General features: G+C 41.3%; 2 protein-coding genes and 2 non-coding genes across 5 annotated transcripts in view; all 4 read left to right on the top strand.

Annotated features, from left to right (window-relative positions):
* Positions 1-8,712, top strand: part of LOC122550844 (NACHT and WD repeat domain-containing protein 2-like) — a 40,563-nt gene extending 31,851 nt beyond the window's left edge. For both annotated transcript variants that reach the window (XM_043692174.1, XM_043692175.1), the window contains one exon: positions 1,464-8,712. In XM_043692174.1, coding sequence (XP_043548109.1) covers positions 1,464-5,216 — 3,753 coding nt within the window. In that variant the 3' untranslated portion in view covers positions 5,217-8,712. The remainder of the gene's footprint in view (positions 1-1,463) is intronic.
* A 3,851-nt stretch (positions 8,713-12,563) lies between these two features.
* On the top strand, positions 12,564-21,539 carry rps3 (ribosomal protein S3). The gene is made up of 7 exons (XM_043692176.1): positions 12,564-12,671; positions 12,866-12,996; positions 16,671-16,764; positions 17,654-17,748; positions 19,588-19,775; positions 20,154-20,356; positions 21,400-21,539. Exons 1-6 carry the CDS (start codon positions 12,642-12,644, stop codon positions 20,351-20,353), a joined length of 738 nt encoding a protein of 245 aa, XP_043548111.1. The 5' UTR covers positions 12,564-12,641; the 3' UTR covers positions 20,354-20,356; positions 21,400-21,539.
* LOC122551209 lies at positions 16,909-17,056 on the top strand. The gene has a single exon (XR_006312058.1). It is a non-coding gene; the product is annotated as a small nucleolar RNA SNORD15 (small nucleolar RNA).
* On the top strand, positions 21,181-21,327 carry LOC122551210. The gene has a single exon (XR_006312059.1). It is a non-coding gene; the product is annotated as a small nucleolar RNA SNORD15 (small nucleolar RNA).
* Positions 21,540-21,772: the final 233 nt, after the last annotated feature.

Consider the following 21,772-nt stretch of genomic DNA (forward strand, 5'->3'; position numbering starts at 1 on the left):
TAGGGATTCTGTTTTTGGTCTGAATATCCAAATTGTTAGTGTATAATGGGAACAACAATACTCCATGCACTGATACAGGCACTTTCTGCCATTGCAAGAAACTTTGCTTTGTGCTGACTCTCTGCTTTCTATCTGGAGGCAAAGTTGTAATCCATTCTGCTACTTATTCTCTGACTCCATATTCTCTGACCTTATTCATTCATCTATTATGGACGCCTTATCAAAGGTCTTTTAAAAATCCAGAAACATTACCATTTTCTACCATTTCTGTTCGCTCCTCAAAAAAATAAATAAGATCGATCAAATAAAATTTTTCCTTTTGAAATCATTATTATGTTTTTCATTTATAGACGTTGTACTAACCTTCCTTTCAAAGGATTCCAAGAATTCTCTGGAAGAAAAACAGAAACTGCTGGAGAAACTCAGCGGGTCTGGCAGAATCTGTGGAGAAAAAAAAACAAATGAATGTTTCGGGCCAGTGACCGTTCTTCAGAACAGGACCGGGAATGTTAACCCTGTGAAGCCCACATCCCATGACAGCAAATAGTTCTGAGCACCTTTGCCCATTTGTCTCTCAAGTCCCTTCAACACCCTTTCTCCTCATTCAGCCTTCTAATCTAATCTTTAATTCCTGCCTTAACTGTGGGCGGCACGGTGGCACAGTGGTTAGCACTGCTGCCTCACAGCGCCAGAGACCCGGGTTCAATTCCCGCCTCAGGCGACTGACTGTGTGGAGTTTGCACGTTCTCCCCGTGTCTGTGTAGGTTTCCTCCGGGTGCTCCAGTTTCCTCCCACCATCCAAAAATGTGCAGGGTCAGGTGAATTGGCCGTACTAAATTGCCCGTAGTGTTAGGTAAGGGGTAAATGTAGGGGTATGGGTGGGTTTCACTTCAGCGGGTCGGTGTGGACTTGTTGGGCTGAAGGGCCTGTTTCCACACTGTAATCTAATCTAATCTAATCTAAACTATTAATCTTTGAAGTGAATTCCACAGCCTCTCAATTCAAAAATGTTCCCTCTACCTTCTGATTTAAGAAGCTTCCATTTAATCTTGTATCTAGGATCTGTCGTCTATATTGCTTTACAATCTCACGTGACAATTTCTCCTTGCCCTTCACCTGAGCGAGCTTATCCCTCACCTTTCCAAAATTCCCTGATGTTATTCTAGTTTTTGGACAGAATTTGTTTGTCCATGATTAGTTAGTTGCTATATTTCATTTCTGCCATATATTTAATTAATATAGCCATCAATGTGGCTTTCAAGGGAACATTGAATGATTGACACAAACAGAAATTGCTGGAAAAGCTTAGCAGGTCTGGCAGCATCTGTGCTGAGAAAGCAGCGTTAACGTTTCAGGTTCAGTGACTTTTTGACCGAACTACCAATCGGTCCACTAATATTTGCTTGTGGAACAATGTATTAAAGTAAATATCTATTACTGATTTCCTATATATTATGTTTCAGGTACATTCATGGCTGAAGAACTGTACCCCTGTGGTGGTCAGCCACTTTGTCTCTTCCACAAACTACAATAATTCCCTTCGAAATATCCTGGCTGGAATCTGTCAGCAAATAGCAATAGGCTACCACAAATCCACGCAAATATATACTGACAACATTGACATATTAGTTAACTGTTTTATTAATCTTTTAGAAGAATCGTCAGAACAGCATCCCTTGACCATAATGATAGACGCTGTTGACCAGATCTCAGAGACTCACAGTACCAGAGCCATCTGGTGGCTTCCAAAGTCTCTGCCACCATTTACCAAGTTAGTTATTTCTACTACTCTGAAGAAATATGAAATTGCACAAAAATCCATGCAGTTGAACCCCAATACAGCACACTTTCTTGAGTTAAAGCCGAGAGAGAGACAGGAATGCAACAAAATTCTTACACAACGCCTTCTAAGTTCCAACAGAAGGATTACCTCTGGGCAGCAAGTGTATATCAATGCAGCCCTGCAGCAATGTACTCTCCCACTTTTTGTTAACTTGCTTTATAATGAGATGCTTTTTTGGAGATCGAATGAGGATATTGATGAGCAGACTTTAGGAAGAAACGTTCATGACAGTATCAATCGACTACTCAAAAGACTTGAAAGGAGACATGGGGAGAGTCTTGTTTCCAGAGCCTTAGGCTACATAACGCTTGCACCTTCAGGACTTGGTGAGATTGAACTGCTGGATATTTTGTCACTTGATGACTATGTTATTGAACATTATTGGCTGCAAAATGGCTTACCAGATTCTATGAAAGTGGCATATTATTCATTAGCAAAACTGGAGCAGGATCTAAGTGGGTTTTTAGTAGGAAGGCTACATAATGGCATAAAGTTGCTCTTCTGGACAAACCGACATTTTCCACTGGTGGTCAACAAGTGTTACCTCAGAAACATGGAGACTGTACAACAAATGCACAATCTTATAGTGGAATACTTTGGTGGCCGATGGTCCAATGGCAGAGGGAAACCACTTCTCGTTACTATGTTGCCTCAGAAACCAAAAGAAGATCAACCAATGCTGTGCCAGATATCGGAAAGTGATCCTTTAATGAAGAGATATGTTGATAGACAGCAGCCTTCACAACCATGGCTTTTCCATTTCCAATCTTCTAACCCTTGCTCAGTCTATCCAAATCACAGAAAAGTTGAAGAATTGGCTTATCATTTGAAGAGATCTGGGAGACTCCGAGAACTATATCTAGATGTTATGTCTTCCTTTGCATCCCATCAAGCAATGATTGAAACTGGTCACTTGGTTCATCTAATATCTGAACTGGAGGAAAATATATGGACAATAAATCGAAGAGAGATTAGGTTTTTGGCAGCAGTTCTGAAAAGTGCACATTGCTTATTGCAAGACTCTTCTGATCAGCTATCAATGGCTATTCAGATGAGCCTTCTACCACTTGTACACTGCTTCCCTCAACTACTTAATTATTTGAAGCAGTCTTATCAAGACGGGCTGAGGAATAATGTTCTCGCTGTGCTGCACAGTCCAGTAATTACTGTGCCCGGAGTATCTGCTGCTTTGTGTACCTCTGACCTCGCTGTAGCAACGGACATTATAGAAATTCACTCACAATCTCTTGTTCTTGTGATTCTGGAAAGTGGTGTGATACATGCTTGGAACCTCGAGGTTCAAGCACCTTGGGAACAAATCAACACAAAAGGAGTTAAAGTTTCAGGAGCCCAAATAACAGATGGTGACCAATTCCTCGTACTTGCAACTGTCCACAGCATGATATTAGTGTATGACCTTGCTCAGTTATCCCTGCTTAATGAAGTTGACATGAGAAGAAGCCATGATGGCAACACGGCAGAAATTCGTGGTTTTGCTCTTTGCAGCACAACTGCAATAGTGTGGTTCAAGAACAGCACAGAGGTGAGTGTCTTTGACATTAACTCTTGCCAAACAATCAAGCAGTTAAATTGCCCACATGAGGTTCAATGTGTATCCTTTACTCTGGACAGAACATATGCATTGTGCGGACAGATCAAGAGTACAGTCACAATATTTAATATTCACACTGGTCTCCAGATAACTGAGATCGTCTCTGAATTTACTGAAGCATCTGTCTATTCAATTCTCCTGCCTGAATTCAAAGAGGAAATCTGTGTTGTCGACAAGATTGGGAACATATGTGTTTGGAGCATGGAAGATATGACTGAACCCCATCTCTTGGAAGAGATTGTTTGTACAGAGGATGAAAATGAAGTTCTTTGTGTTGAACTTTCTTCTTGCTCATTGTTATTGTGTAGGGCATCTTGCATTGAACTGTGGAACACATTGGGTTGGAACATATCAAACAAGTTCAAACCTCCTAAAGGCGCATCTTTTGTCCAAGCTATCTTGTCACAAGATTGTGAATCCATTATCGCTGTCATCAGTGATTCTCAGGCCTTATTTGTCTGGAAGAAAAAGACTGGACAATGTGTCCTAATACTTGAGAACAGGCTTGGTCCCCCACTGAGACTCTCTAAATGCTATAAGCAAAAGGCTTTGGTAGTATTTACATCAAAGGGTTTTTTGAAGTCATGGGACTTGGACTGCATAGATACAGCCTCGGCCATAGCAAGAACAGAAAGGAGCATAAAAATTCTCCTTCCTTCCCAAGGAAAACATTTCTACACCTCTGATGGGACCAGCATTATATTCAAATGGAACCTGACTTTCTGTCAAATAGAGGCAGCTTTTACCCATGCTGACGATGTGAAACATTGTGCTCTTACAAGAACAGGAGCGTCTTTGGTAACTGCTGATGTTAGTGGCGATCTTTATGTTTGGGACACAGAAGCTGGTCAAAACCTGCACCGCATCAAATATGGTGATGTGACACAATTACTGATAACACCCAATGATCGCTTTGTTGTGTCGCTATGTGAAAATCTCGTGTCAAAAGTCTGGAAACTGGTCAAAGGGCATGTCATCTGCACTATTCACACATACTTAAAGAATGCCGTGATAACACCAGAAAGTACGTTTGTTCTTGGCCTTCACCAGCGTTTTCTCCTTGCTGTCAGCTTGTGGTCAGGAGCTGTAGTCAAGAGATTTGAATGCACTGACAAAGCTGATATTGTTGCCTTTCAGACACTGAGCAACTTTCCAGACTATGTCATGCTTGTCACATCCTGTGGAAACATTTATACCTGGAATATAACAGAAGAATCTCTCTACCGACAGGTCCAGCTCCCTGTCCAATTCCTGAGCCAATTAGATGTCTTTCAGGTTTCCAACGATGGGAAGATTGCAATGATTTCAGTGATCACTGAGAGTATCAGTGTTTTGGATATCCTCCATGGGAAGCTGAGTGTCATTAGTACAGAGGGTGTGATCTTTAGTCAGCAATTGACACATGATGGTAAACATATTGTTTATGTGTGTTATGGACATCCCTGCCATTGTGACCATCATTCAAATGCAAAACTTAATATTGTTCGGACAATGGATGGGAAACATGTTGGAAGCTGCTATTTATGCAAAATTCCCTCATGTCTTGCTGTGTCAGAATACAATTTAAATATTTTTGTAGGATTTGAAGATGGGACTATTGGAGTATACACAATTGTTGACAGCCCTGCTGCCCAGAACAAAATTAAAGGCCAACTGAGCAATGTAGGCAAAACTGAATGCCCCCCCAAGAAAAAACTCTGGTCATGTAAAAACTTACCCGATGCTTTTTGGGTGGATTTCCTCCATGAAGGTTCACCATGATATGGCTATTCATTCTGGTTAACAGCTACATGACCAATAAACATGAACCCCAATGCTAACTAATTCTGGCAATCTTTTACAATTGGTGGGCAATATGAGGTTTATAATATTGCAGTTTCTTTCTAGAAAGCACAAACTGGAAGTGGGTTTCAGTTAGATAAGCTAACTATATTCTATATAAAAAAAAAGTATGAAGAATGATAGTGCAACCCTCACCAAACCATCGAAAATAGATCCTCATAGTCCATCTCTATAATGCACAGAGATGGACTTTCTTAATGCACATAGCATACTTTATAATCCATGTAAAGTGCCTTCTGGGATATAAACCAATTACAGCTACCTACTGTTACATAAGCAACTGAAAAATAAGTCATGCAATTGTTTTCTATATGAAAATAGAAAATACTGGAGATATTTTTGTAGGTCTGGCAGTACTTGTGGAAAGAGTACAAAACTATGTTTCATGTCTCTAACTTTTCAACTGAACTGAATATCTGAATCTTGATTCAGACGATGATTGTTTCTGTTGTGAGAGCAATGAAGTGAGAATGTTTTGCATTTTTAACAGTGATGTTGTGAAGTTGACTGAACCAATACATCTCAACTCTCCCCTGCAAAAGAGAAGACTGCAACAATCTACAGTCACAAGTACTGACTGGATGATCCATCTCAACCTCCTATGGAAATTCTCAACATCACAGTTGCCAGTCTTCATCCAGTTTGATTCACTCCTCATGATATCATGAAGTGACTAAACTGCAAAGGCAATGGGGCCCTGACAACATTATGGCAAATATATTGAAGACTTGTGCTCAGGAACTTTGATAAACATTTAATCGACCTGTTCCAGTACAGCTACAACACTGGCATCCTCCTGACAACATGGGAGGCTTCTCAGGTATGGTTTTAACAAAAAAAAGAGACAGATCCGACTTGGCCAATTACCACCATATCAGTCTACTCTTGATCATTAATGAAACAACGAAGGTGTGATCCACAACACCAGTTCAGCAATAATCTGCTCAATGACACCCAGTTTGGGTACAGACAGGGCCACTCAGCTCCTGACCTCATTTCAACCTTGGTTCCAGAGGAAGGTAGGAGTAAGTGCTCTTGACAAAAAGCTAGCATTTGACTGAATGTGGCATCTAAGGAACCCTAGCAAAACTGGACTCTGAATCAGGGCAAGAAAATCTCCACTGGTTGACTTCACACCTGGCTGAAGAGATTTGAACATAAGTCTCCTGGCTCAGAAGAAGGGACACTACCACTGCATGACAAGCGTCTTCTCCTTCCTTAGTATAATGTCTTTGGCCCAACCATCTTTAGCTGCCTCATCGATGATCTTCCTTATATTAACAGTTCAGAAGAGGGGATGTTTGTGATGATTAACACCATTCATGACTCCACTGACACTAAAGCAGCCTCTTTCCAAATGCAACAATACCTGGATGATATTTGGCTTGAGCTAACAAGTTGTAAGTAAAATTCCCATCATGCATGTACCAGGCAATAATCATCTCCAAAACAAGAAAGAATCTAAATATCACTCCTTGATATTGAATGGAATAACCATCATTGAATCGACCATTTTCAACATTCTTAGCATTGCCATTAACCATAACTGAACTGGACTAGCCATACAAATACTGAGGCTACAAAAGTAAGTCAGAGGTTAGCTATCCTGTGAGTACCTCACCTTCTGACTCACAAAGTCTACAAAGCACAAAGTGTGTGATGGAATACTGTCCATTTGTCTGGAAAAATACAGCTCCAGCAACACTTGGGAAGCTTGGCCCCATCCATGGCAAATCAGCTGCTTATTTGGCACCAAATCCACAGCATTCAGTACTCCACCACTGACCCTCAATTCTTTTTGAATCTTACAAGAATGTATGAGTATTGCAAACATTGATTCATCTTGTATTATCTGTACAGAAGATTAACAATGAACTTTTATAGGATGATAATTGTGTACTATGCACTATAATTAACAAATTTGGATTTATACAATAAAGGTTTCAGTTCTGTGAAGGTCACTTTTGTTTAAGAGGTCAGAAAGTTATTTGGAACTATGATCTAAATATGTAGTTTCTGAAGTCTTGTGACTCCGTTAAGTGCCTTGTAGAATACCTGTGGTGTTGATTGGTCAAATGTTTATACTTCTGCATTTATGACATATGGAGAAAACAGACTGGGGCCACTAGCTTATTTTTGACATCAGTTCAGGAGAACAGTTTTATCCTAGCAGAATGATCAAGTTTTCGCCATAGCCAGAGGGGTTTTAGTTTCTTAAGTTTGCAAGCTGTGAGAGTGTTTAGAGAAGTTTTCCATTTATCACACTGAGGGCCGTCAAGGTTATGTCATTGAATATATACGAGGCTGAGATAGACAGATTTTTAATCGATAAGAGAATCAAGGGTTATAGAAAAAGTCAGGAACGTGAAGTTGAGGATTATCAGATCAGCTATGATCCCATTGAATGCGAGAGAAGGTTCAAAGTGCAGAACAGCCTACTTCTGATCCTATGTCCAATGATCTTATAGGATTGGGAAGTTGTTAGTGGCATTAAAACCGGAAAAAGATGTAGGCCAGAAGAACAACACAGAAGTTGTAAAACTGTCTCAGTAGTTCAAGAAGGACAATAGAAAAGAGTCAGTTAAGAAAGAAATAATAACATTTCTCTGGAATTGAGTATCTGGAAAGGATATTGCTGGGAAACAGGTTGAAAGTTTGTTTTGCTGTTTATGTTAATAACTTTCTAAATTACCACAAATATATAGATTTGTTTATTATTTTGTGAAATAAACTTGTGTTCTTTTATTCTGGAACATTGGCTGCCTCATGTGAATATATTCAGTAACTAACAACCATGACAAACAAAGCTTACAGTAAATTTACGATCCATCAAGCCAGGTTTCATTCTGGGATCAGATTTGCACAGTGTTATCATAGCTGGGATCATAGTAAAGTGGGGTATCTTGGCAAGAAAGGGATTCATTGGATTTAAAGAGGATGCCTCCATTGCCTTCTGAGCTGGAGTTCCAAAGTCGCATAACTCTGAGAGAAGAAAAGATGCCCTCGACTCTAAAATGGAAGCCCAAAATTTGAAACAGTGCCCCCTAGTTCTGGACTCACCCACAAGAGGTCGCATCCTTTCCATGTCTACCTTGTCAAAACCATTCTGGATCTTAAAAAATTCAATCAAATCACTACTTATTCTTCTGAATTCCCGTGAAAACAAGCCCACCTTTTCCAATGTTTCTTCCCGAGTCAACCTCCTTATTCCAGATATCAATCTAGTAACCCTTCTCAGAACCGCCGCAATGGAAAGAGAAATAGAATTTAAACACTTTGATTTTCAGAGAAAGAGAGAATTCTGACAACATAACTTGAGAGGAAAAAGCTTACAGTAAAGGAGGAAAGAAAAGGTAACAGTTCAGAAGGTGGTTCTGACTCCAATTCCAATGGGGGAATTGATTGAACTTGAAAGCAAACTTAGTTGCTAAACTTAAGATGCTATATTGAGAAGGTACTTTACCTTACACCAACAATAGCTGAGAAGATGAAATGCTGAAAAGATGTTTGGAACTTCATTTTACAAAGTGTTTTGATAGAGCTAAGAATCAGTAAATGCTAGTTTGTTAGACAGAATACCTGATGAAGGAGCGACGCTCCAAAAGCTAATGCTTCCAATTAAACCTGTTGGACTATAACCTGGTGTTGTGTGATTTTTAAGTTTGTTAGAAGAACAACTTGGACACTCAAATAGATGCTTGGTAATATGAATTACTGTAAAAACTTCAGAAACATGGTTAGTAAGTTTGCAGATGACACCAAAATTGGTGGTGTTGTCAACAGTGTAGAAGGCTATCAAAGATTACAAAGGGATCTTGATCAATTGGGCCAAAGGGCTGAGGAGTGGCAGATGGAGTTTAATTTGGATAAATGCGAAGTGTTGCATTTTCATAAGATGAACAAGGGCAGGACTTGCACGGTCATTGGTAGGGCTCTGGGGCGTGTTGTTGAACAGAGAGATGTAGGGGTTCAGGTACATGGTTCTTTGAAAGTTGTGTCACAGGTAGACAAGTTGGTAAAGAAGGTGTTAATTGCGAGATTCTTTTTAGATTTCTCACAAGGCAGGTTGACTCTGCTTAGTCAGGACATTGCTGTGAGAAATGAATCACTGAGTGTCTGTTACCTTATTTGTTAAGTTAAAAGTGGTTCAACAGTTTTGCAGTTTCAATACAGGCAAGTGTCCGACACTGCAAGCTGAAGTAAAATTCCTAAATTGATTGATAGTATACTGGTTTGTCATCATCGGGATCCAGCAAATATTGTCCAATTGCAGAATCACATCTAACGTTGGACACTCTGTGAGTTTCACAAGAGTGGAGCTGGTTGTGCGCAGTCAGTACCTTCACTCATTATAGTGTCATACAACACGCAAACAGACCCTTCGGCCCAACTCGGCCATGCTGTCCAGGTATCCCAAATTAAATTAGTCCCATTTGCCATAATTTGGGCCATATCCATCTAAACGTTTCTATTCATGCTGCATCTGTACAGGGCATTGGTTGGGCCACTTTTGGAATATTGTGTTCAATTCAACCAGTCCACACCAAAGGTAATTGCAAACTAAACTAATCTCACCTGCCTGCTCCTGGCCCATATCTGTCCAAACGTTTTCCTGGGTTGGGATATCAGGTTGGCATGGACGGGTTGGACCGAAGGGTCTGTTTCCATGCTGTACGTCTCTATGACTCTATTCTATACCTATCCAAGTGTCTTTTAAATGTTGTAATTGTACCCACATCCACCACTTCCTCAAGAAGTTCATTCCACACGCAAATCATCCTCAGAGTAAAAATTTGCCACTTATGTCTTTTTTAAATCTCTCTCCTCTCACTTTAAAAATGTGCCCCCTAGCCTTGAAATCCATATCCTAGGGAAAAGACAACTACTATTAACTCAATATCTATACCTTTCATTATTTTATAAACTCTACCAGGTCACCTCTCCATCTCCTATGCTCCAGTGAAAAAAGGTTGCAGCCTGTCTAGCCTTTCTTTATAACTCAAATCTTCCATGCCAGGTAACATCCTGGTAGATCTCTTCTGAACCCTTTCTAGTTTTTAATATCCTTCCAATAACTGGCTGACAAGCACTCAGCATTGTTTTCCAGAAGAGGCCTCACCGATGTCCTGTACAACCTCAACATGACTTCCTAACTCCTAAAACTCAAAGCAGTGAGCAACAAAGGTAAGCATGCTAACCAGGAATAAAAACAGAAAGTGTCTGGAAAAGCTCAGCAGTTTCTGTGAAGAGAAATCCAAGTTAACATTTCAGGTCTGGTGACCCTTCCTCAGGACTGATAGTAGCTGGGAAGGTGTTGGTTTATGTAGAGTCAGAAATGTACAGCACAGACCAGACCCTTTGATCCAACTTGTCCATGCTGACCAGATATCCCAACCTAATCTAATCCCACTTGCCAGCACCTGGCCCTCCAACCCCTTCCTATTCATGTACCATCCAGATGCCTTTTACATTTGTAATTGTACCAGCCTCCACCACTTCCTCTGGCAGCTCATTCCATACATGCAGCACCCTCTGCGTGAAAATGTTGCCCTTTAGGTCCCTTTTAAATCTTCTTTTCTCTCACAATAAACCTATGCGCTCTAGCTCTGGACTCCCCCAACCCAGGGAAAAAAACCTTGTCTATTTACCCTTGGCAAGTCCTTCATGATTTTATAAACCTCTATAAGTTCATCCCTCACCTCCGACGCTCCAGGAAAAACATCTCCAGCCTATTCAACCTCTCCCTATAGCTCAAATCCTCTAACCCTGGCAACAGCCTTGTAAATCTTTTCTGAGCCCTTTCAAGTTTCACAACATCCTTCCAATAGGAAGGAGACCAGAATTACACGCAATATTCCAAAAATAGCCTAACCAATGTCCTTGTACAGCCAGAATATGACCTCCCAACTCCTATACTCAATACTCTGACCAATAATGGAAAGCATACCAAACACCTTCTTCACTATCCTATTTACCTGCGCCTCTAGTTTGAAGCTATGTACCTGCACTCCAAGATTTCTTTGTTCAGCAACATTCCCTAGGAACTTACGATTAAGTGTGTATGTCTTGCTAAGATTTGCTTTCCCAAAATGCAACACCTCACATTTATCTAAATTAAACTCCATCTGCCACTTCTTAGCCCATTGGCCCATCTGATCAAGATCCCGTTGTAATCTGAGGTAACCTTCTTTGCTGTCGACTACACTTCCAAATTTGGTGCCAACTGCAAACTTACTAACTATACCTCCTATGTTCACATTCAGATCTTTTATATATGTGATCCATGTAGAAGATAGGATGGGTGGAGGGAGGTAATGAGTAAATGATAGGCAAGGATACAGTCCAAAGAGAGAGAAGAACGGTTGGATGGACAAAGGAGTCAATAATGACCTGGCTGGGAGGGTTAACAGCTGTTAATAGAGACTCTTCGTGGTTAACAATTGCAACATTTAAAAAGCATCTGGATGGTTTTATGAATAGGAAGGGTTTAGAGGGATATTGACCAGGTGCTGGCAGGTGGGACTAGATTGGGTTGGGGTATCTGGTCCGCATGGATGAGTAGGACCAAAGGGTCTGTTTTTGTGCTGTACATCTCTATGATTCTAAGTCCAGAGGACTGCAGGATGTCCAAGGGGAAAATGAGGTGATATTCTTCCAGCTTGTGCTGAGTTTTGCTGGATTGTGTAAAGTACAGGTAAAGTGCTGCTTCACCTGGAAGGTATGCTTGGGCCCTTGGATTAACATTCTGCCTGTTTGTGATTCAAACTTCAAAGAATTATGTACCTGCACCCATTAGGTTGCTCTGCTCTACAACACTACCCCAAGGCCTACCATTAAATGTATAAATCTTGCCACATTCCTGACAAAGAGCTTAGGCTCGAAATGTCGACTCTCCCACTCCTTGGATGCTGCCTGACCTGCTGTGCTTTCCCTGCACCACACTTTGACTCTGATTTCCAGCATCTGGAGTCCTCACTTTCTCCCAAGTCCTGCTCTTGTTTGTTGGACCAAAATGCAATATCTTGCATTGATACAATCTATCAGATTTTGGGAATTCGTGTTTTATTTTAGATTTACAATCATTGCAGTTTACTCTGCTGCATGCACATTAGATCTTTAAGGTAGCGACAGATTGTTGGATGTTTTCTTTCCCACTTAATAACACGTGTACGCTTTGAATTGAAATGAACTGCATAACCCAGAAGTCACCGCGTCCACTTGGAACCATGTGATTGATGGTGTTCATTCCCATTGGCGGCGGGACTCGAACCGGAAACAGTTGCTTGTTTAAATAATATCGGCGGGGGGTTGACTTCCTTTTTAGTCGCGGCGCCGTCGAGGAAAATGGCGGCGCAGATATCGAAGAAGCGAAAGGTGAGTGGAGGGAATGGGCGCGGCGCGGGAGAGTGAGAATGCTGATCGGGGAAATAGGGAGCGGGCCGAGTGCGGGAGCGGACGCCGAGCGTGAGGGAGGCCGGAGCGAGCGCTGGCGGTGGCGGATGGAGGAGGATGGATCTGGATGGTGTCCCCTTACTTCTGTCTCCTAACATGGCGCCGTCTCTTTTCAGTTCGTGGCGGATGGCATCTTCAAGGCCGAGCTGAACGAGTTCCTGACCCGTGAGTTGGCCGAGGATGGCTACAGTGGTGTGGAGGTGCGAGTCACACCGACTAGGACCGAGATCATCATCTTGGCCACCAGGTAAATGAAATCGGTCAAATGGACAAGAGCCATTTCTTGTAGCTGTCCCCCGGAGAGACCTGGTCCTGGCTGGGCCCTGTCTGTGACTGACACACTGTCAACCTCTCTCATCGAATGGTGAAACCAGCAGTTTCTTCACAGCATTGGTGATGTTGTCCCTGAAAAAGCAGGTTTGTTGGTGACTTGAGCAGATTGCACTCCACTGAGATACTGGTGTAGAGCAGCAATCTGCCATCTATCAGATGTTAAAACTCAGGTTATAGTCCAGCAGGTTTATTTGGAAGCACTAGCTTTTGGAGTTTCTTGTAGCTGTCCCCTGGAGAGACCTGGTCCTGGCTGGGCCCTTGTCCTGGCTGGGCCCTGTCTGTGACTGACACACTGTCAACCTCTCATCGAATGGTGAAACCAGCAGTTTCTTCACAGCATTGGTGGTGTTGTCCCTGAAAAAGCCGGTTTGTTGGTGACTTGAGCAGATTACACTCCACTGAGATACTGGTGTAGAGCAGCAATCTGCCATCTATCAGATGTTAAAACTCAGGTTATGGTCCCGCAGGTTTATTTGGAAGCACTAGCTTTTGGAGTGCTGCTCCTTCATCAATAAGCTGAATTGATGAAGCTACCTAATAAGGAGCAGCGCTTCAAAAGCTATTGCTTCCAAATAAACATGTTGGACTATAACCTGGTGTTGTGATTTTTAACTTTGTACACCCCAGTGCAACACCTGCTCTTTCACATCACGTCAATCAGGTGTTCAGCCTTTCTGCCCAGATGCTTCACTTTAAAATTTCACCAATGGCACATGAACTCTGCGTCAGTCAAGATTAATAAAATGGTTTTGAGTGTAGTGCTGGAAAAGCACAGCAGGTCAGGCAGCATCCAAGGAGCAGGAATTTCTGATGAAGGGCTTTTCCCCAAAGTGTAGATTTTCCTGCTCAGATGCTGAAAATGTGTTGCTGGAAAAGCGCAGCAGGTCAGGCAGCATCCAAGGAACAGGAAAATCGACGTTTCGGGCATAAACCCTTCTTCAGGAAGTGCTTATGCCCGAAACGTCGATTCTCCTGTTCCTTGGATGCTGCCTGACCTGCTGCGCTTTTCCAGCAACACATTTTCAGCTCTGATCTCCAGCATCTGCAGCCCTCACTTTCCCTCAGATGCTGCCTGACCTGCTATGCTTTTACAGCACCACACTCTCAACTCTCATCTCCAGCATCTGCAGTCCTCACTTTTGCCTAATCAAATGGTTTATCTAGTCATTCTGTTATTGCTTTTTGTAGGAGCTTATGGACAGACTGGTTGTCTTGTGTCCCTGCATTACAACAGTGACTGAATTTCCAAAGTGCTTCATCAACTCTTAAGCTGTAAGACAATGGCCAGAGTAGCCCATTTGTCTAATTGTTTCTACTCTATTTGATAATATCATGGATAAATGATAATCCTCCATTCCTCCTCCCTGCTTTTTTACCTTTTTATTCATAGCCCTTAAATCCCTTTGATTAGAAACTTGTCAATCTAAAAATACTTAGTTCCATGAACCCTTAGGGTTTTCAAAACTCTTCACCGTATTCCAACTATGGCCTGACTAGTGTTTTGTATAGGTTGAGGCAAGACTTTTTTTGTACTGTTTCTTTTGCTTTCCCTATTTGGACTGGATACTAGCTTTTTGTGGTTTTTACATGGGGAATCCAAATTCTTTCTCTCCCAGCTTTCAGCAGTCTTTCCCCATTCAAATAACTGTCAAAGTGTGTAACCTCTCTTTCTCACATTATATTACGGTACCTTGGATCACTTGTCTTCTATTAGCATGGATAGATGATTGGGTCTAGAATATTAGCTTTCCAATGCCATGGACGTGTAATAAGTGGCCTTACGTGCAGTACGTTTATTGAATGTCTTTTGGCAATCTTGATGTTTGTACTACTTGGTTCCCCTTTGTCTGGTAAGGCCCCTTTTGGTCATGGCTGACCATGGATTGCATCCTTCTAGATTTCTGCTTCCCTGAAGCAACATCGCTTGTGACTGGAGGGACCAGTCCTGGTCACAGAGGTCACGTTTGTATGTGGTCGTTGATCTGCTCAAACTGCTGCATTCCTTCCCTCGTGCCCACTTGTCTGCATCACTTCTTTTACCCTATTTTTGAGCTGTTGGTTCAGGGTGCTTCTCCATCTCATATGGTCAGCTGCAAGCCTTTCCCAGAAAGATACCAAGCATCTTCATGTCCCTCATGCAGATGTCCTTGTTGTACAGTCGGGAATGTCCAGTGGATTCCTCTCTTGCGCATGCAAGCCCTCCATAGAGAATATCCGTTGGGGTGCCGCCATTCTCCATGCCGTGGACTTGGCCTAGCCAGTGCCGTCTCTGCTGCCTGATCAGTGTACATGCTGGGAAGGCCTCCGCAAGATAGGACCGCTGCGTTGGACACTGTCTTGCCAGGATATTCCCAGGTTACGTCAGATATTCCTCAAGTGGAAAGTGTTCAGTCTTCTCTCTTGTCTGGCATGTGTGGTCCATGCTTTACTGCAGTACGGCAGTGTGCTTATGATGCAGGCGTTGTAGACTGACATTTTCGTCTTCGTAATCGAGCCATGAGGAGAGCAAGAATTAAGGTGGCCTTCCGGATCCCTTTTACCTACCTGATTGTAATCTCTGCAAAGAACATTAAATTTGTCATGTATGATTTTCCCTTCATGATTACTCTGCTTGATTTATTTTATGGTTTTCAAGGCTCTATTATTAGATAATTTATTTAGTATTTTCTAACACTTCCCAGTGTCATGTTAAACTCACTGGCGTATAATTACCTTGTTTCACCTTTTTTTAATAAATATGTTACATTGGCATTCTGTCATCCTCTGGGTCATTTGCAGAATCTGAAGATTCTTGCTGGGTTACTGCATGTGCATCCACTATCTTTGTAGCTATCGTTTTAAAATCATAGGGTGCAACTCATCAGGTCGAGGGAACTTATGAGCCTTAGCTTTAGGCCCACAAACAACAACTGAATGAGTAAAAAATACAGGTGTAGGATTTGCGATACTGCCCTGATCTGAGCACATAAATTGATTTTTTATTCATGTGGTCGAGAGGTACTTAATTCATGAATTAAACTGGTTACCTTTTCTTCGACATTCAGGGTGACTTGGCAGAACCATTTTGCGTGCCATATGTATTCCCAATTGCCATTTAATTTGTTTTTGGTACAGATCAAATTACTGCGCACTCCATTTGAAGATTTTGAGGTTCATCTTGTACTGTGCATTTTGAGATCAGTACCTCAGGTTCTAGTGCATTTAGTTATACTACTACTTAACCATCCTGTGTGTCAATATTGTACAGTATTGTGAAAAGAAGCCTCCGGGTTTGATGTTGAAACACTGTGGTTGTCTAAAGTTCATTCTCCATACTCCATCTTGCTTGCAAATTTAATTTACATTACATGTTGTTAATGTTATAGATTGCTTTATAAACTTAAAATTATTTTGGATCGTAGTTCATCAATTTTTGCAATTGCATATCATTTAAAAATTAAATGGTGGAATTACTGTGCTTGGCAGCTTAACAATCTGAACAGTTCTTAGTTAAGTTATTTACTTCACCGTCACATTTTAGAAACCGATATTGATTGTTTGCATGAACAATTTACCCAAAGTATACTAACTTCTGAAATGACTTATCAGGACTCAAAATGTGCTGGGTGAGAAAGGTCGCCGAATCCGTGAGCTGACAGCTGTTGTTCAGAAGCGATTTGGTTTCCCAGAGGGGAGTGTTGAGGTAAGCTACATTTATTGGAGGGGGGTGTTCTTTTCATACTCTGTGGCTGCTTTATTTTGTGGCTATGCAAAGGTTGTGTGGGAGCAACAGTCCTGTTTCTCTTTCTCTCTCCATTCTTCCTTGCCTGCCCCAGGCCATGGTCACCTTCAGTGATGATGCTTGATGACGAGTCTGATGGGATACGGTTCTGTCAGGATTCCTGATGCAGTTGGCACGTTCTGTGCTGCTAGATTCAGAGCCTAGAACAGTCTGTCCCTTTTTTTGATGACTTAGAGGCATTTGTCTGAGAAGGATTGATAAACATGATAAGCAAAAACTCCTGAGAGAGGACTACTCAAATTTTAGTCTGAAATTTGCCTGCATTTGAGCTTTGTGAAACTCCAGGTATAGTTTGTATAATAAGTCTGTCAAGTGCCACAGTTTTGAATAGTAATTTCCCTGAATTGAATGGCATTTTCCCAGCTGAGCTGGTCTTCTCTTTTTGAATCTGACTTATTTGGATGCAGGATATTTTGAGATGCTGTGGTTTAAGTCAAAGCCAGAAACTGGCCAACAGCGTCCAAGTTGTGAAGTTCCCAGCAGCTCAAAGATGCCTTATGTCAGTGTTTCCTCTAATATTGTTTTGGCTGCATGGGCTGCTGAGGTCCATGCATGGCAGCAATTTCCAGAACTTGAAGTCTCATTGTTCAGACCCTTGCTATGGCTGCATACTGCCACACAGCTCGGGACATGTTGCTTGTTGTACCAAAGTCTAATTGGGAAATACGAAGGACTGGGCTCCAACTAAGCCAAAATTGTAATATTCATCTGTTTGTAACGTTGTTTATGGGATTATGGCTGTAGCAGCAATGTTAATATTTTCATTTTGTCTGGGGTTTTTTTTCCACAGCTTTATGCTGAAAAGGTTGCCACCAGAGGGCTTTGTGCTATTGCTCAGGCAGAATCCCTCCGATACAAGTTGTTAGGAGGTCTGGCAGTACGTAGGTAAGCTGAAGGTTTTGATTACCCAAACATTTGTTGTAAATACCTCCTTTACATCAGAATTAAGTGGAATGAGAATTGGAGACTTGAGGCTAAAGATGTCATCAAAATAAACTAATTTTGAGGCAATATGTTTCGAGCATTGTGGCATTTTGCTGAAAGCATTGTGTGAGAAGATATGAATATTACGGTACAAATTTAAAGCAAAACTAATCACTTCAAACTAAAGATAAGCAAGTGTAGCACAAGTTGAAAGTTTGATCACAGTACTTTCTCCTGGAAGGTTTACAGAGGAACCTCAATTATCCGAAGGACATGGGCGGGGAGTATTTTGATCGGTTAATCAAATGCTGGATAACATCTCAAAGCACCCCGGGACCATGCGATCTTGTTTGGTGAATCTGAAATTGTGTTAGTCAAATGCCAGATAATCGAGGTCTCTCTGTGTACTTCGATGTCAAGTCTGAGCCAAATTCTAAACTTAAACTGCAATCCTATTGACTAATCACACCACTTTGTCTTGTAAGTGAAGCCTAATACTGAGTTTATTGCCCACATTACAGCACTTAATTATGGACCATTTTGACATGTTACTGAACTTCAGTGTATTAGTGAAATTTTGTCACTAGCTAAACCAAAATCTGTGGCTTCTTGAGTTTCCCACCCCAGGGTTTGGGATCAGGCTGTGTGTTTCTCCCTTCTCCAGGATTTGGGATTGGGCTGTGTATTTTCACCCTTCCCCAGGATTTGGGTAATTTCTTTAAACCTAATTGAGTAGGTTGTGTGATGCCTGAGATCCATGTACAGCTTGTAAAATCAGACTAAACAGAGTACAAGTGCTATCAGATTCATATGGTTTCTGCTTGATGCAGTAATTTGAGCAGCTGTATGTATCTTTGGGATAGTGAAATGCAGTGAACAGTCAAATTGCTTTTCCTAATCCTTGACCTATGAACTGTACTAAAGTATGACAATATGCAATACAATTTTGCATAATTGGCTATAATTTTGAACTTGGCTATAATATGTATGTAAGTTAGCTCACTGAGCTGGAAGGTTTGTTTTCAGATGTTCTGTCACCATACTAGGCAACATCATCAGTGAGAGCCTCTGGGTGATGTTGCATGCTTATCATCAAACTGAGCTACAAATCTTCTCAAAAATCATATCCTGAGTTTTATCTGCATTCATTGGGAACAGTGGGCATTTGTGACAGTGTGGCTGAGTTTTTAGTGCAAAGAACTAATTTATGAATTGCCCTATTCCACAACCTGGTTGAAAGCATTTCGGACCTGTTAAATACACTGACTGCCTGCTTTGCATCTCAGCACCCCATGTGGTGCAACCTTTGAGGACAGACATCCTTTAACTCAAGGAATAGGAAATGCAGGAAATCATTTAACAAGTTCTTTGTGACAAACCCCACCTGATAGATGATAGGCTTTGAGTCATTTTGGCAAGGTCATAATGCTTAACAGGAACGATCTGTGAGCAGCTTACTTCCACTGTGGGGTCTCAGTTCAAGTCCCTTGTGGAAAGATGCAAAATATGCTGCACGTGACAGATTTAAGAGACAAACTAATTGCTTTGAACTCAGCGAATGAGTTGGTCACTTGGTACTGCTGCTTTGTTTTCTAAGTACGTGAATGGGGAGAGAAAGGCATTCTATATGAAAAGAAAAATTAAATTCATTTAGAATAAATATGCTAGTCAATGCTGTGTCCGGTGGTTTCTTTTCAGACACTCATCACCCTGATGATTATTTTTGTTATCAGTTGTTCAGAGGCTTTTTGGGTTGCTATTAAGCTGAAGACATAAAAATACACTTCCCGTCTTCCATAGAGCCTGTTACGGTGTTCTTCGCTTCATTATGGAAAGTGGAGCCAAAGGCTGTGAGGTGGTGGTTTCTGGAAAACTCAGGGGCCAGAGAGCCAAGTCCATGAAATTTGTTGATGGGCTGATGATCCACAGTGGTGACCCGGTGAACTACTATGTGGATACAGCTGTACGACACGTACTGCTAAGACAGGGTGAGTGAGGAGTTTATATTAAAGTTATCCTTGCTCAAATGCATTGGAAAAGGGTTTCATTGCTTTTAGCATGTCTAATATCTTTAAGTGCATTTCGTTCGTGTGCATCTGCTGAGTAATTGTGATTAGATGTTGTGGCTGGGACATCAGTCCAGCTCCAATCTACTCACTTTCAATGTGTAGGAGACAGCAGTGCCAGTTTTCTTCTCTGCTGTTTCAACCACTCATTCAGCTGTTTGAAATGGTTGAGTAAGCAGCCAGCCCTTCTAATAGTGCCTTTAATACTGCTTTATGCAACATATTTAAATTGATGTTTTAATGCTATACTTGATGGTTTCAGATCTATTCTGTTCTAAAGGTGGTTTTCTTCGTTTGCAGGTGTATTGGGCATTAAAGTTAAGATCATGCTGCCATGGGACCCAAGTGGTAAAATTGGACCCAAGAAACCTCTGCCTGATCATGTCAGCATTGTTGAGCCCAAGGAGGAGATCTTGCCAACTACACCTATTTCGGAACAGAAGGGAGGCAAACCAGAGCAACCTGTGATCCAGCAGCCAGGGCCAGTTCCGACCGCATAATTGGTATATTTTCTTCTACTCTAACTATGTCTATTAACATCCTTATTAAGTCAAGTCTGAGCAGAAATTTCAAGCTCTTTGTATGGAATGATGATTAGAAACACTACTGGAGTCTTTCATTTTAAATTTGGATAGACTATCTTTTGAGATTTTGTTTGCAATTTTGTTATCTTTGCTTCCAGTTGGAGGCATGCTTCCTGGTTGTTTACCATTAAAGCGGTTATGGATTAAACTTCGTTTGAGAATTGGATTCCCTAAAGTAGGTTGATTCTGAATTTAATAATTCGGGTTGTTCATGAGTTCATTTTATTTATCAAAATGACCATGAAATCTGAGACGAAAGTAAATTGCTGGAGAGACTCCAGGTAAGGCAGTGTCTGTGGAGAGAAAGTAGAGTTAATATTTTGGATCCAGTATTCTTCAGAACAGACTACTACACCTATGTAGTAGTTTTCTGAAAAAGGGGCACTAGACCTGAAATGCTAAACTTTTCTGGATTGTGAATGCTCACACTAATGGATATTTTGCAAGCATCTGTTCCAAGCAACTGGAGTTTAGATTCTTGGATTTTCATATGATGGTTGACCAGTTAAGTATTTTAGAATTTGCCAATTTTTGTTTTCCAATGTAACTGGCTTGTTAATGTACGATTCATCAGCTCTTCCCTCTTTGAAGTAGGGAAAGGATTACCTCAGGGTTTAATTTCAGAAATGTGTTTATAAGAATTGGTTATGGTGTTTTCCTAGCCTCCACAGCCCAAGGTTGGTGTGAGGCAAGTGAACTCTTCTCATTTGGCATCCTGCTGATTTTGTTTTTAAAAATTGCTCCTTCAGTGATGATGATTGATGACGAGTCTGATGGGGTTTGACCTGTCTCCGGGTTCTTGATCCAGTTGGCATGTTCTGTGCTTCTGAATTTCGGATCCTGGCTGGTGTCCCTTCTATTGATGACTTTGAGGCATTTGTCTGAGAAGGTTGATAATTGACACCTATGCAGCTAACTTACTAGTTTTCTTTGCACCTAATTCGTGCTTTTTGTCTCTACAGGTGTACCAGCATTGAAGAACAATAAATTGGATATTTTCTGTATATGTTCAAATAAAACAAAGGGAAAAAAGTTGCTTGTTTCATGTGAAGTGTTGCATGTTCCCAGACAACTGCAAATAGTAAAGCTGTGCTTAGTCCCATAAAGCCTAAAATTTGCTGTTCAATGTTGCGTCATAACTGAATAACTTGTCCCGATGTCAGTGGAGGCTCATTTGATAACACCCTTTTAAATTAGTGATTTGTGTTCAAATGCTTTCCATGAATTTTTCTATTCAGGGAAGACTTTATTTGCATATGCAAGATTTGGAGTAGAAATGCACTTGCATGAAATTTGTAAATAGTGGTATGGGCGTGTGTTCAACACTACAGGGGA

Source organism: Chiloscyllium plagiosum, chromosome 6 (genome assembly GCF_004010195.1).
Source record: "Chiloscyllium plagiosum isolate BGI_BamShark_2017 chromosome 6, ASM401019v2, whole genome shotgun sequence".
Taxonomy (NCBI): domain Eukaryota; kingdom Metazoa; phylum Chordata; class Chondrichthyes; order Orectolobiformes; family Hemiscylliidae; genus Chiloscyllium; species Chiloscyllium plagiosum.